Here is a 14,877-nt window from a genome sequence, read left to right as displayed (position 1 = left end):
TTTGGAATGAGAACTATGCACAAGAAGGTATGAAAAAGAACTGTGAGAAACAGTCCAAAAAAAAAAGAAAAAAACAAATGAAGGAAGTGGAAAGGAATTTGGGAAGGCCCACACATGAGTCATGGCCAAGAAAACAAAGGAGTGAACTGAATGAGGAGCCAAGATCTTTTTTATTCTTTTATAGTGTAAATTTTCTTTTCTGGGGGACACACCCAATGGCGTTCAGGGTTACTACTGGCTTTGTGTTCAGGTTCACTCCTGGTATACTCCGGAGACCATAATGGATGCCAGTGATTGAACCCAGGTTGGCCACGTTCAAGGCAAATGCCCTACCCACTGTGCTATAGCTCCAGTCCCTTTATAGTGAAAATTTTCTAACCCACCCCAGCATGGAGAGATTAGTCTCATAAAGAGAGGTATAATTTCCACCTTGCATCAGGTAGTACTCTCCAGAGAGAAAATGAACTTCCTCATTCCCTTAAACCGAAACCCCATCCAGAGCGGAGCCCAGTTCTCCCAGGTCTGGGAGAGTTCAGAAAACAAGCCAACTCAGAAAGACAGTGAACCCAGCAACATCAACAGCAATAAAGGACTCTAAGACACGAGAAATCCAGAGTAGGATTTGATTTTATATGGGTATTGAAGCACACCTAGTGATTCTTGGGGGCTACTCCTGCTGCGGAGTTTGTAGGTTGTGCTCCAGCAGAGCTTGGAACCTATTGGTGCTGGGGATCAGACTTGGCTTCAAAGTATGCATGTGGTCCTCTGTGCCATCACCCTCACCCAGCAATAAAGTATTCTATGTTTATTGCGGTGGGGGAGAGCTTGGCCACACATGACAAGTGCTAAGGGTCATTCCTAATTGTGTTTAGGAAATATTTGTGGTGCTTAGGTTAGAAGAGGGATCAACACACATAAGGCAATTTCCTTAAGCTCCATACTATCCCTCCAGTTCCTGCAATAAAGCCTTTTATTTTGTTTTGTTTTGTTTGATTTTGAGCATAGCTGACTGTGCTTAGGGCTTACTCCTGTTTCTATGCTCAGGAAATCACTCTTAGGAGGTGGTCCCATGGATCAATCTGGGATAGGATGCATAAAAGGCAAGCGCCTTAACACCTGTACTCCCCAGTTCCAATAAAATACTTAAAATTAAAATACATACATTGAGGGCTTCTTTTCTTATTTGTTTGTTTGTTTTGGTTTTTGGGTCACACCCAGTGGCGCTTAGGAGTTAGTTACTCCTGGCTCTGTGCTTAGAAGTCGCTCCTGGCAGGCTCAAGGGACCATAGGTGATGCCAGGATTCGAACTAAAGAACCATCCTGTGTTGGCCGCATGCATGCAAGGCAAACGCCTTATCGCTGTGCTTTCGCTCCAGCCCCCATACATTGAGGTTTTTATATTTTTAGACGTATGGTGAATTTTCACTCACCAATAATCACTGGATTATTTTGAAGTCCAATGCAGATTTAACTTCTCTTCTGAAAATATTGGATTTTGTATTTCAGAAAGTGATTTCTATTGGGGGGTGTTGAGAGGGATTTGAGTCACATGTGACTGTGCTTAGGGATCTCTTCTGGTGGTGCTCGAGGACCATATACTGTGCCAGGAATCTAACAATTTAGAAATTGAACCTGGGTTGGCTGACAAACACTTTAACTCTTTATATCTCTGACCGTCAGAAAGTGACTTTTTAGGGGCTGAACTGATATGATAGCACAGTCATAGGGTATTTGCCTAGCATAGAGCCAGATTCAATTCCAGATATCCCATATCCCCTGAGTCTGCCAGGACCAAATTCTGAGCACAAAGCCAGAAGTAACTGCTGAGCACCACCGAGTGGGGCCCAAAAAACCCCCCACAAAAGTGACTAAAGAACTGCCTGGGCTCTGAGAGAGATGACTCAATGGGCCACATCACATGCTTTACATGTGATAGCTCCAGTTCTGTTCCTGGCACCACATGTCCCTCGAGCATGACTGAGTGTGGCCCCAAAACTCATAAATGAACCATACAGCCGGGTTGGGGCTATAACAGCAATAGAGCATATGACGTGCCTATGGGATTCCAGGGATTGAATCTCAGTTGGCTGCAATGCAAGGCAGGCACCAACCACTGCTATATCTCCATTTTCAGACTGATAAATGAAAGTTGGTTTCACCTTAATATTTTCTTTTTTTGTTTGTTTTGTTTGTTTTTTGGTCACAACCGGCAGCGCTCAGGGGTCACTCCTGGCTCTATGCTCAGAAATCGCCTCTGGTAGGCACGGGGGACCATATGGGATGCCGGGATTCGAACCACTGTCCTACTTGAAAGGCTACCTCCATGCTATCTCTCCAGTCCCTCACCTTAACATTTTCAATTGTGTTTGCCTCTCCCTTTTTTTTGGGGGGGGGGCACACACGATGAAACTCGGGGATTACTCCTGGCTATGATCTCAGAAATCACTCCTGGCTCGGGGGACCATGTGGGATGCCGCGGATCAAACCCAGGTTCATTCTGGGTCAGCCGCATGCAAGCAAACACCCTACCGCTGTTCTATCACTCCGGCCCCTGCGTTTGCCTCTCTCTTGAAGATCCACCTGTCCTATGAAACTTCGAGGTCAGGCATTGACCTCGCTAGATCTGAAGGACCTTGATAGCCTCATCTTCCAAAGAGTCTGGGGGGGGCCCCCCAAAGAGATAGCATGGAGGTAAGGCGTTTGCCTTGCATGCAGAAGATTGATGGGTCAAACCCTGGCATCCCATATGGTCCCCCGAGTCTGCCAGGAGCAATTTCTGAGCATAGAGCCAGGAGTGACCCCTGATCACTGCCTGGTATGACCCAAAAACCAAAAACCAAAAAAAAAAAAAAAAAAAAAAAAAAAGGTCTAACCTCACAACATGCTTGCAGAGTGTATAGATTCTTGTTTTGTTGTTGTTGTTGTTGTTAGGGTTACTCTTGGCTCCATACTCAGAAATCGCGCCTAGCTGGCTCTGAGGACCATATGGGATGCCGGGATTCGAACCACCATCCTTCTGCATGAAAGACAAACGCCCTACCTCCATGCTATCTCTCTGGCCCCGAGGGTAGACCATTTCTTATTTTATTTTATTTTATTTTATTTTTTAGCTTTTGGGTCACATCCAGCAGTGCTCATGAGTTACTCCTTGGCTCTATGCTCATAAATAGCCCCTGGCAGGCACAGGGGACCATATGGGATGTCAGAATTCGAACCACCATCCTTCTGCATGAAAGGCAAACGCCTTACCTCCATGCTATCTCTCCAGCCCCCGAGGGTAGACCATTTCATGGATGATCTCAGCAGGAGCTTTGAGAGACCTTGGGACAGTTTATCAACACTGACTGCTTCACTTGCACTTGATGTTTATTTTCCTCAAACCTCCTGAGTTTAAACAACTGCTGGCTTCTGGCTTTGGTTCTGCAGCTCCTAGGGCTACAGAAGCATCAAGAGAGCTGGGACCTTTCTCTGGAAAGTGCTTTGTCTTCTGGGGGAATGCCTTAGCTGTTTGACCACTCAGACTCCCTCTCTATAATAACAAGGTAGGTTCATCTCTTTGGTTTTTTGTTTATTTTTTTTGTCACACCCAGTGGCGCTCAGGGATTACTCCTGGCTCTGTACTCAGAAATCACTCCTGGCAGGCTCAGGCAACCATATAGAATCCGGGATTCGATCCACTGTCTGTCCTGCATCTACTGCATGCAAGTCAAACGCCCTACCACTGTGCTATCTCTCAGGTCCAATGGTTCACCTCTTTGTATGTTTACAGAAGCAGTTTAGTTTCCTTTGTGATCTTTTACGCAAGAGGCCTAACTTTCAGTCTTTCTCAGCTCATTTGTAACTTTTGGTTTAAAGCAGCGCTTCTTTTTTTTTCTAAATGTAAGACATTTCTTTTTTTTTAAATTATCTTTATTTAGGGGCCCGGGGAGATAGCACAGCGGCGTTTGCCTTGCAAGCAGCCGATCCAGGACCAAAGGTGGTTGGTTCGAATCCCGGTGTCCCATATGGTCCCCCGTGCCTACCAGGAGCTATTTCTGAGCAGCCAGCCAGGAGTAACCCCTGAGCACCACAGAGTGTGGCCCAAAAACCCAAAATAAAAAAATTATCTTTATTTAAACACTGTGATTACAAACATGATTATAGTTGTATGATTACAGTCATGTAAAGAACACCCCCCTTCACCAGTGCAACATTCCTACCACCAATTTCCCAGCTCTCCCTCCTCCCCACCCCCCCACACCTGTACTCGATACAGGCTTTCTACTTCCCTCATTCATTCACATTGTTATGATAATTTTCAGTGTAGTCATCTCTCCAACTGCACTCATCACTCTATGTGATGAGCTTCATGTCATGAGCTGCACCTACCAGCCCTCATCTCTCTTGTCTCTGGAGATACTGTTAAAAATGTCTTTCATTTTTCTTAAAGCCCATAGATGAGTGAAACTATTCTGCGTCTTTCTTTCTCCCTCTGACTTACTTCACTCAGCATAATATATTCCATGTACATCCATGTATAGGAAAATTTCATGACTTCATCTCTCCTGACGGCTGCATAGTATTCCATTGTGTATAAGTACCACAGTTTCTTCAGCCACGCATCTGTTGAAGGGCATCTTGGTTGTTTCCAGAGTCTGGCTATTGTAAATAGTGCTGCAATGAATATAGGTGTGAGGAAGGGATTTTTGAATTGTATTTTTGTGTTCCTAGGGTATATCCCTAGGAGTGGTATAGCTGGATCATATGGAAGCTCAATTTCCAGTTTGTGAAGGAATCTCCATATTGCTTTCCATAAAGGTTGTACTAGATGGCATTCCCACAAGCAGTGAAAAAGAGTTCCTTTCTCTCCACATCCCCGCCAGCACAAAGCAGTGCTTCTTAATTATTTTCTGTCATGCCCCCCTAGGAAGAAGAAAACATTTTTCGTGCCCCCCCCCCGCGCTGCTATAAATGGTATTTTTATTTAAAAAAACTTTAGGGCCGGAGAGATAGCACAGTGGTAAAGCGATTGCCTTAGATGCAGAAGGATGATGGTTCGAATCCCGGCATTCCATATGGTCCCCTGTGCCTTCTAGGAGCGATTTCTGAGCATGGAGCCAGGAGTAACCCCTGAGTGCTGCTGGGTGTGACCCAAAAACCAAAACCAAACCAAATCAAACCAAACCAAAAAAAAAAACCCCAAAAATAAAACAGAAAAAAAACTTTAACCTGCAAAACAAAAATACATAAAATAATTTGAGCTGATTTTTTTTGTTTGTTTTTGTTTTTGGGCCACACCCGGCGGTGCTCAGGGGTTACTCCTGGCTGTCTGCTCAGAAATAGCTCCTGGCAGGCTCGGGGGACCATATGAGACACCGGGATTCGAACCAACCACCTTTGGTCCTGGATCGGCTGCTTGCAAGGCAAACGCCACTGTGCTATCTCTCCAGGCCCTGATTTTTTTAATCAGAGGTGATGTTTGGATTAATGGCTACAATGAGCACGTTTTGCAATGCATAGCTTTTCGAAGCAGGATTTGAAGCAGGATACAGTAACACTCAGCTCCAGAGACATACAGAGACATAAACAGTGGGCTTAGCTTGTTATGACAGTGTTTGCCGAGGTCAAACACGCTCCCATTTTTAAAGTGAGAGGCAGGGGTCCAGAGTGTGGCAAGCAATAAGGCATGCACTAGCTAGCCTAGGACAGACCATGGTTCGATTCCCCCCTCCCCCCCACCCCCCGGCATCCCATATGGTCCCCCAAGCCAGGAGCAATTTCTGAGGTCATGGCCAGGAGGAACCCCTGCGCTTCACTAGGTGTGGCCCAAAAACAAACAAAAGTGAGAGGCAGGACTCTTCTTTACTAGTGAATGTTCAGACTCCATTGTGGGTCGACTGGCTTGACTTCACAATTGTGCCTCCAGGAAGAGAGAGGCTGGAGGGTGGGGAACCCCAGCAATGTTTTTGAAGCATTCAAACAACACACATTTAATCAATTTCCTGCACTTCTCTTGGGTGCAGGGGCAGCCCAAAGTAATTAGAGCAGGTCCCCAGGTTAAGGTTAAGGTGCTTAGCATGCAGCTGTGACTGCAGCTCTGGTCAAACCTTGGTATCACATTGGTTTCTTAAGAACCTCCTCAAAAAAAAAAAAAAAAAAAAAAAAAAAGGTAAAAGGGGCTGGAGAGATAGCATGGAGGCAGAGCGTTTGCCTTGCATGTAGAAGGTTGGTGGTTCGAATCCCATAGGGTCCCCTGAGCCTGCCAGGAGCCATTTCTGAGCAGAGAGCCGGGAGTAACCCCTGAGCGCTGCCGGGTGTGACCTCCCCCCAAAAAAACCCTCCTATGACCCTTGAGCATAGACGGAGCCATCTGAGCTCCGTTAGGGTGTGGCTTCATTCAAAAAGTAATACAACAAAACAAAATCAAAAACAGGCTGGAGCAGTAGCACAGCAGTTAAGGTGTTTGCCTTGCAAGCGGCAGTCCCATGTTCAATCCCCGGCATCCCACATGGTCCCCCAAGCCAGCCAGGAGTAATTTCTGAGTGCAGAGCCAGGAATAACCACTGAGCACTGCTGGTATGGTGAAAAACAACAATAACAAATAAAAAAAGTAAATCATTCAGTGAGTGACTGAATACATGATTGTTTAGTGCCAGAAGCATTTAGGTTGGAGATTAGAGCGTTTTGGTAGCGTTTTGTGCCATGCAAAAGTGTCTTAAATGTTCATGTGTGCAAAACCCTCTGTCTTGACCATACCAGATGTGCTTCATCCCTTTCAACAACATGCAATGTTGACGTATAAACTGGAGCTCTGCTCTCTGACAACTCCTTTCCTTTCTTGCATTCTCTGGCAGCTACCAGTTTACTCTCCATGTCTATGAGGTAGGCTTGCTTAGATTGCATGTGTGATTTCATACTGTGGGGTGTGTGTGTGTGTGTGTGTGTGTGTGTGTGTGTGTGTGTGTAAGAGAGCGTGTGTGGTGTTGGGAAAGAAACAATCCCTCTAAAATACAAACTGCCAGAGGCCAGACAGTGCAGAGATGAAAGCACCTTAAGGGCCTTGCTTGCATCCTGCCAACCCCAGGACAAATAAATCCCTATGGCCACGTAGGCTCAGTCCCCTGAGCACCGCTTGGCAGCAAGCAGGGCCCTCCCCAGCCCAGTGCACTTGGAACTCTCCTGAGATAATAAAGTGGCCCGGTCTGCATCACGCCTGCAGGAAACCGGGAAGCGAGAGGGAGAGTCACACCAGGGACGACCATAGGGATCAGAGTTCAGTTTCAGTTGTGTCGAGCCCATGAAGCCGGACGTTTCGAATAAAGGTCTTTATTTAATAAGCACCGACCCCTGAGGATCTATCTGTCTGCCCAGAAGAAAGGCCAGGGCGGCAGCAGAAGCCCTCGCAAGGCCGAGGCTGCAGTGACAGGGCCCTGCCACCGGGGCGCGGCATTGGGCGCGGATCCACCGATGGGACGGGACGGGCTGCACTTCTCGGTTGGCAGAAGGGCCCTGGGAGCCTCCAGGCACTCGTCAAAACCCACTTTTTGTTCTGTTCTGTTCTGTTTTTGGGCCACACCGGCAGCGCTCAGGGTCCCTCCTGGCTCTGCATTCAGAAATCGCTCCTGGCAGGCCTGGGGAAAGCACATGGATTCCGGGGTTCGAAGCACGGACCTTCTGCATGCCAGGCGAACGCCTTCCCCCCATGCTACCTCTCCGGCCCCACAGCATCATTTTTAAGCCCTGGAGCGTCTGTAGGCTTGGTCCCAAAGCTGAGGCCTTCCTCTCAATCCTAGAAGAAAGGTGAAAGCCTGGCTCTGCGCTCAGACATCGCCCCTGGCAGGGAGCTCCTCGGGGAGCCTCTGGGACGCCAGGTGGGATTCGAACCACCGTCCTTCTGCGTGCGAGGCGAACGCCCACCCTCCGTGCCGTCTCTCCGGCCGCTCCGAACCCCACTCCGCGCTGTTCCGCGCGCCCAGCCCGATCCGGGAGTGTCCGGGAAGGAGCAGGGGCCGCGGATGGCGCGAGAGCCCCAGGCGGACTCACCTGTTCGGAGCGCCCCGCGGCGGACTGCAAGTCCCAGAATGCCACGCGGCGAGGGCGGGGCCGCTCCAGCCTCAGCCAATGGGAGGGCTCGCGGGCTGGCGGGGCGGGGCCGGCCTCAGCCAATGGAAGGGCGCCCGGGATGGCGGGGCGGGGCCGGACCGCCTCAGCCAGTGGGAGGGCGCCCGGGCTGGCGGGGCGGGGCCGGGGGGCGGCCTCAGCCAATGGGAGTGCGCCCGGGCGGGCGGGGCGGGGCCGGGGGCCGGGCGCGGCCGGCGCGGTTCCGGGTGCTCCCGCCGCGGCAGCCCGGGGCGCACTCGAGCGACCGGGCTCCGACGAGCTCGGCTGGCGGGAGCGGCGGGCGGCGGCGGCCGGGCGGGCGCCCCTCGGCATGGCGTTCGCCAACTTCCGCCGCATGCTGCGGCTGTCGCACTTCGAGAAGCGCAAGTCCCGCGACTACGAGCACGTCCGCCGCGACGTGGACCCCGACGCGGTGTGGGCGATCGTGGGCGAGCTGGGCGACGGCGCCTTCGGCAAGGTGTACAAGGTGAGGCGGGCTGCGCCGCGATCGGGCGCCACCGACCCTCGGGCGCCCCGGGCTGCCGCTGCCCGGCCGGGGCGCTGTGTCCGCGGGGACGCCCGACCCCTGGGCCGGGAGCTGCGCGAAGCGAGCCGGAGCCCGCCTGGAGGACGCGGCCAGAGCCCAGTGCTGAGTGCTGAGTGCTGAGTGCTGGGTGCTGGGTGCTGGGCGAGGCGGGAGCCCCGAGAAAGGGCCCAAGCTGGAAGGCATCGCGAACCCCGAGCCAGCCAGCCACCCGGAGCCCTCTCGCTCCCGGCTGCTGCCTCCTGAACAGGCGGCTCCAGCAAAGCTCTCTCGAGACGATCCCGACCTAGGAGCACTCGAGGGGCGTCTCCCCAAACTGACTCCCCGTCCCCAGGTCCGGGGGGCCCTTGAGGCGCTTGGGCTGCTTCTCCCGCCGGGAGCCTCCGGACGGGAACTTGATCTTTGAGCACCCAGCTACCCAAGCGTGGTTCCTGGAGTTCCTCCCCTCCCCTCCGCTCCCCTCCCCTCCAGTGACATCTTTTGTGGGCTCAGAATTTCATGCCCTGCCCCGACCGACCCACCGAGGGGAGGGAGGCATTTCTTTCGTTTCGGGTCCACACCATTCAACAGCCTGGCTGTTATCAGGGGCCACTTCTGGCCACATTCAGAAGACAGGGGGTGTGGGGGATTGAACCCGAGTCCTCTGCGCGATGCCCAAGGCATACTCACTCACTTACTGCACTATCTGATCAGAAACTGCATTTTTAAAACATTTTCAGAAACTGCACTTGAACAAAATTTTATTTTTTTGAATTTTTAGGCCACACCCGGTGACGCTCAGGGGTTACTCCTGGCTAGGCGCTCAGAAATCACTCCTGGCTTGGGGGAACATATGGGACATATGGAACGCCAGAGGACAGAACCGTTGTCTGTCCTAGGCTAGCACGCACAAGGCAGATGCCTTATACCCTGTGCCTCTTACACCTCTCCGGCTCCTCCTTAATCTTTGTTTAATGGATTGAAGTTTTATGATGTGCAATATTGTTGATGACAGTTACCCGTGTATATAATTCTAACACCACACCCATCACCAATGTCACCCTCCCTACCTCCAGTGCTCCCAATACCTCCTCCCTACACCCACTCAAATGCCTTAGCTCAGTTGCCCAGTTGACAGACCACATTTTAAAATGATCTGAGTCCTTGCTAAACCTACCAGGAATGGAGAAACTTCTCTGGAGCAACTGGCTTTTTGTGTGCTTGTTTAGGAGCCACACTTGGTGGTGTCTGGACTTACTCCTAGATCAGTGCTCATGGGCCGCTCCTAGTGGTGCTTCGGGGGGACCAGAGTGATAGCGCAGCGCAAGTGCTTTTGCCTTGCTTGTGGCTGATCCAGGACGGAGCTCGGTTCGATCCCTGGCATCCCAGGAGTGGTTTCTGAGTGCATAGCCAGGAGTAACCTCTGAGCATCACCGGGTGTGGCCCAAAATCCCCTCTCCCCCCAGAAAAGAAAAAATGGTGCCCCCAGCTAACATCATGTACGAAGGTAAAATCCAAATGGATTAAAGACCTCGATATCCGGGCTGGAGAGATAGCATGGAGGTAAGGCGTTTGCCTTTCATGCAAGAGGTCATCGGTTCGAATCCCAGCGTCCCATATGGTCCCCCGTGCCTGCCAGGAGCAATTTCTGAGCATGGAGCCAGGAGTAACCCCTGAGCACTGCCGGGAGTGACCCAAAAAAAAAAAAAAAAAAAACCACAAAAAAAAAAAAAAAAGACCTCGATATCCGACCCCAAACCATAAGATATATAGAACAACACATAGGCAAAACTCTCCAGGACATTGAGACTTCAGGCATCTTCAAGGAGGAAACTGCACTCTCCAAGCAAGTGAAAACAGAGATTAACAGATAGGAATATATTAAGTTGAGAAGCTTCTGCACCTCAAAGGAAATAGTGCCCAGGATACAAGAGCCACCCACTGAGTGGGAGAATCTATTCACCCAATACCCATCAGACAAAGGGCTAATCTCCAAAATATACAAGGCACTGACAGAAATTTACAAGAAAAAAACATCTAATCCCATCAAAAAATGGGGAGAAGAAATGAACAGACACTTTGACAAAGAAGAAATACAAATGGCCAAAAGACACATGAAGAAATGCTCCACATCACTAATCATCAGAGAGATGCAAATCAAAACAACAATGAGATACCACCTCACACCACAGAGAATGGCACACATCACAAAGAATGAGAACCAACAGTGCTGGCAGGGATGTGGAGAGAAAGGAACCCTTATCCACTGCTGGTGGGAATGCCGTCTAGTTCAACCTTTATGGAAAGCAATATGGAGATTCCTCCAAAAACTGGAAATCGAGCTCCCATACGATCCAGCTATACCACTCCTAGGAATATACCCTAAGAACACAAAAATACAATACAAAAATCCCTTCCTTACACCTATATTCATTGCAGCACTATTTACCATAGCAAGACTCTGGAAACAACCAAGATGCCCTTCAACAGACGAATGGCTAAAGAAACTGTGGTACATATACACAATGGAATATTATGCAGCTGTCAGGAGGGATGAAGTCATGAAATTTTCCTATACATGGATGTACACAGAATCTATTATGCTGAGTGAAATAAGTCAGAGAGAGAGAGAAAAACGCAGAATGGTCTCACTCATCTATGGGTTTTAAGAAAAATGAAAGACATTCTTGCAATAATAAATTTCAGACACAAAAGAGAAAAGAGCTGGAAGTTCCAGCTCACCTCAGGAAGCTCACCACAAAGAGTGATGAGTTTAGGTAGAGAAATAACTACATTTTGAACTGTCCTAATATTGAGAATGTATGAGGGAAATGTAGAGCCTGTTTAGGGTACAGGCGGGGGTTGGGTGGGGAGGAGGGAGATTTGGGACTTGGGTGATGGGAATGTTGCACTGGTGATGGGTGGTGTTCCTTTTATGACTGAAACCCAAACACAATCATGTATGTAATCAAGGTGTTTAAATAAAAAAAAAAAAAAGAAAAAAAAGAAAAAATGGTGCCAGGAATCACAGCAGGGCCCTCAGCATGCAAAGCACAAGCTTAGCTTGCTGATCCCTCTCCCTTTCTAGAGGCAGTTTGGAGGCTGCTGGCCCAGGCCCTATCCTCTGACCCAACATTTGGGCAAGGGCCCTGTGGTTGGAGTTATGGGCCTGGTCACAGCTCACAGCTGGCTCTGGGCCCCCCTGGGATATTTCTTTTTCTGTTAAAGGTTCTGCATGCAGAAGATGCTGCAACATCTTGCTTGGCATCTTTGCACTTCTGGCAAGCTCTTTTTTTTTTTTTTTTTTTGGTTTTGGGGCCACATTCGGTGGTACTTGGTACAAGGTACAGGTATGCCTGACTGAGTTCAGGGATCACTCTTGGTGAGCTTAGGGGACCATAGGGGGCATCAGGGATTGAACCTTGATGATCTGTGTGCAAGCCAAGCACCTTACTGGCTGTATTCTCTCTCCATGGCAAGAGTCTGCCTTGTGGCACTTAAGAGGTTTCTTAGCCTTCATGTGACCCCTCCCTGGACACGCTGCTTGTATCCTCCAATTTGTCCATGGTGTGTGCTCGTAGCTCTGGGGTAGTTTTCTGTTAGAGACTGGTTCCCTCTCCTGCCAAACTTTACCCTGTGCATCCTGGCTTCTTAGAACTCATTTTCTTTCCAACTTACATGCAGAGCTTTGTCATCTGGAGAGTTCCCCTTGTTAGTTTCAGTTGTCATTGTTGCTGTGAGGAGGCCCAACTTCCTTTGCTACCCTGGTTTCACACCAAGTTGCTCATTGGATTATAAATCGCAACAGGGAAACACATTTCTTAATTTTTTCTAAGGGTTGGAGATAGTATAGCCGGTTGCACTTGGCTGTGGGTTTGACGCCCAGCATTTCATATAGTCCCCTGAGCCTGCTGGAAATGATTCCTTGAGTACAGAGCCAGGTATATCCCCCAAACAAATAAACAAACAAAAGACCCCCCCCCAAGATCAGAATGATCAGAAAGGTGGTATGAATATTGAGGAGCATTTGGCCTCTGTAGATTTTTTTTTTGAAATTTTCTGCCATATGCATCACTGTTTGTGAGCTATTCCTGGCTGTGTGTGCATTAGACTACGCAGCACCAGGGATAGATCCCAGACGTACAGCATGGAAAGCATTGAGCCAGCTCTTTGGTGCTACTTCTTAGTTGGGCATGGCCCACCTGAGGTTTTCCCTGTCACACTCAGCCTGAGAGATCCCCATTTGTGGGTGTAGCGGAGAGAACTCTGCCCACAGTTTTCCTACTGGGTCTTCCCATTCTCCCCCAAAGCTAGCAGTCTGTGGGGTGTGGTCAACCCTGGATTGATCCCCAGTACCTCCTATGGGCCTCTGAGCTCAGCAGGAATAACCCCTGAGTGCAGAGCTGAATACCACTGGGTATTCAAAACCAAAAACCAAAAAACAAAAAACCTAGCAGTCTACCTGGAGGAGTGCTGGGTGAATTGTGTGTCAAGCTTGTGCTTGGCTCCTCTCACTGCAGGGACCTGCAATGGGGCGGCACAAGACAATGGTCTTGGCACCAAGTGAGCTTGCAGGCTTATGGTTTCAGTCCTCATCTTAAAAAAGTGTCTACTCTTGATTCTGAAGACAGAGGTGGCAGGGGAGGAAGTGTGTGGGTTTGCCATGTTGAGTGGGGCTCTCACGCAGTGGGTTGAAGAGGCAGTCACGTGCTCTCTTGGCCTGGAAAGATGCGGAAATGAAGAGGTGGGGTGGCAGGCCCCGGCGCCCTTTTTCTGTTTCTCAAAAATGGCTTCACTTTTAACCCTTCTTATGACAGTTTATGATTTTATTTTAAAAATATTTTGTGTTGCCCGGAGAGATAGCACAGCGGTGTTTGCCTTGCAAGCAGCCGATCCAGGACCAAAGGTGGTTGGTTCGAATCCCGGTGTCCCATAGGGTCCCCCGTGCCTGCCAGGAGCTATTTCTGAGCAGACAGCCAGGAGTAGCCCCTGAGCACCGCCGGGTGTGGCCCAAAAACCAAAAAAAAAAAAAAAAAAGAAATCTCTCTAGCCCCAGTTTTTGATTTTATAATTTTGGAAATATAGAAAAGTTTGAAGTGGAGAGGCTGCTCCATGGATTGAGCCACAGGCTTCAAATGTGGGAGGCCTGGGTAGCATTTGTATTTATTATTTATTTATTTATTTATTTTTTAGCTGTAGGCCACTACTAGGTGTGGTTCAAAACACAGGAGGATAAAAGTGAACACTCCATGAGAGAATATCAGCTGGGAGGAGGCATTTGCCTTGCACATGGCTGACCTGGGTTCAATTCCTGGCATCCCATATGGTCCCCTAAGACTTAGGGACCAGGACAGGGATTTAAGACCTTGCCTCAACAAAAGTTGACTCTATTTCAATCCACAGCACCATGGATTCCCGCCAAGCACCTTTGAGTGATCCCTGAGTACTGCTGTGTTTTTCTGAATGGCTCAAAGGGCTGGAGCACAAGCAAGGGATGCACTAGGCCCCCAAGGTTGATTCCAGCACCACATGGTCCCCCATACACACCCTCACCACAAGTATAGCCTTGGTATATACTCTAGTATTGCTAGGTCACTTCACTGATCAAGCCCTCTTAGTTAAGGTCTCTCAAGGTGTGCAGGAAGTTGGCCTGAGCATGGTTGAGGAGGCCCCTCTCCATACAAAGGGAATACTGGGCCATACCAAAAGTTATCTATGAGTATTAGAATTGTGTAGATATAGGTTCCCCAACATCTGGAATTGTCATAAATAATTTTTCAGCTGACTGTCTTCCTTGCAAGAACAAGGCCGAGGGGCCGGAGCCGTGGCGCAAGCGGTAAGGTGTCTGCCTTGCCAGTGCTAGCCTAGGACTGACCGTGGTTCAATCCCCTGGTATCCCATATGGCCCCCAAGCCAGGAGCGATTTCTGAGTGCATGGCCAGTAGTAACCCCTGAGTGTCACTGGGTGTGGCTGAAAAATATCCAAAAAAAAAAAAGAACAAGGTAGAGAGTTAGATTCCTCAGTCTACCCCACATGTCAGTGTGACCCTCAGGCTCTGTTGCCTGGGAGACCTGAGGCCTTTACAAAGTTTTCCATCCAGTAGAGGTACAGCCAAGTGGAGTCAGCCCATCAAGGCATCGCCATAGCAATACAAAACAGGGGCCAGAGTGATAGTACAGTAGGCAGGGCATTTGCCTTGCACATGGCTGACCCAGGTTCTATTCCCAGCATCCCATTTGGTCCCCTGAGTTGCTAGGAGTGATTCCTGAGTGAG

General features: G+C 49.4%; 1 protein-coding gene across 1 annotated transcript in view; it reads left to right on the top strand.

Annotated features, from left to right (window-relative positions):
• Window positions 1-8,410: 8,410 nt before the first annotated feature.
• The window catches only part of STK10 (serine/threonine kinase 10), a 71,120-nt gene continuing 64,653 nt past the window's right edge, over window positions 8,411-14,877 (top strand). The window contains exon 1 of the mRNA XM_049776113.1: window positions 8,411-8,566. Coding sequence (XP_049632070.1) covers window positions 8,411-8,566 — 156 coding nt within the window. The remainder of the gene's footprint in view (window positions 8,567-14,877) is intronic.

Source organism: Suncus etruscus, chromosome 6, assembly GCF_024139225.1.
Source record: "Suncus etruscus isolate mSunEtr1 chromosome 6, mSunEtr1.pri.cur, whole genome shotgun sequence".
Lineage (NCBI taxonomy): Eukaryota > Metazoa > Chordata > Mammalia > Eulipotyphla > Soricidae > Suncus > Suncus etruscus.
This window is presented reverse-complemented; position numbering and strand designations above follow the sequence as displayed.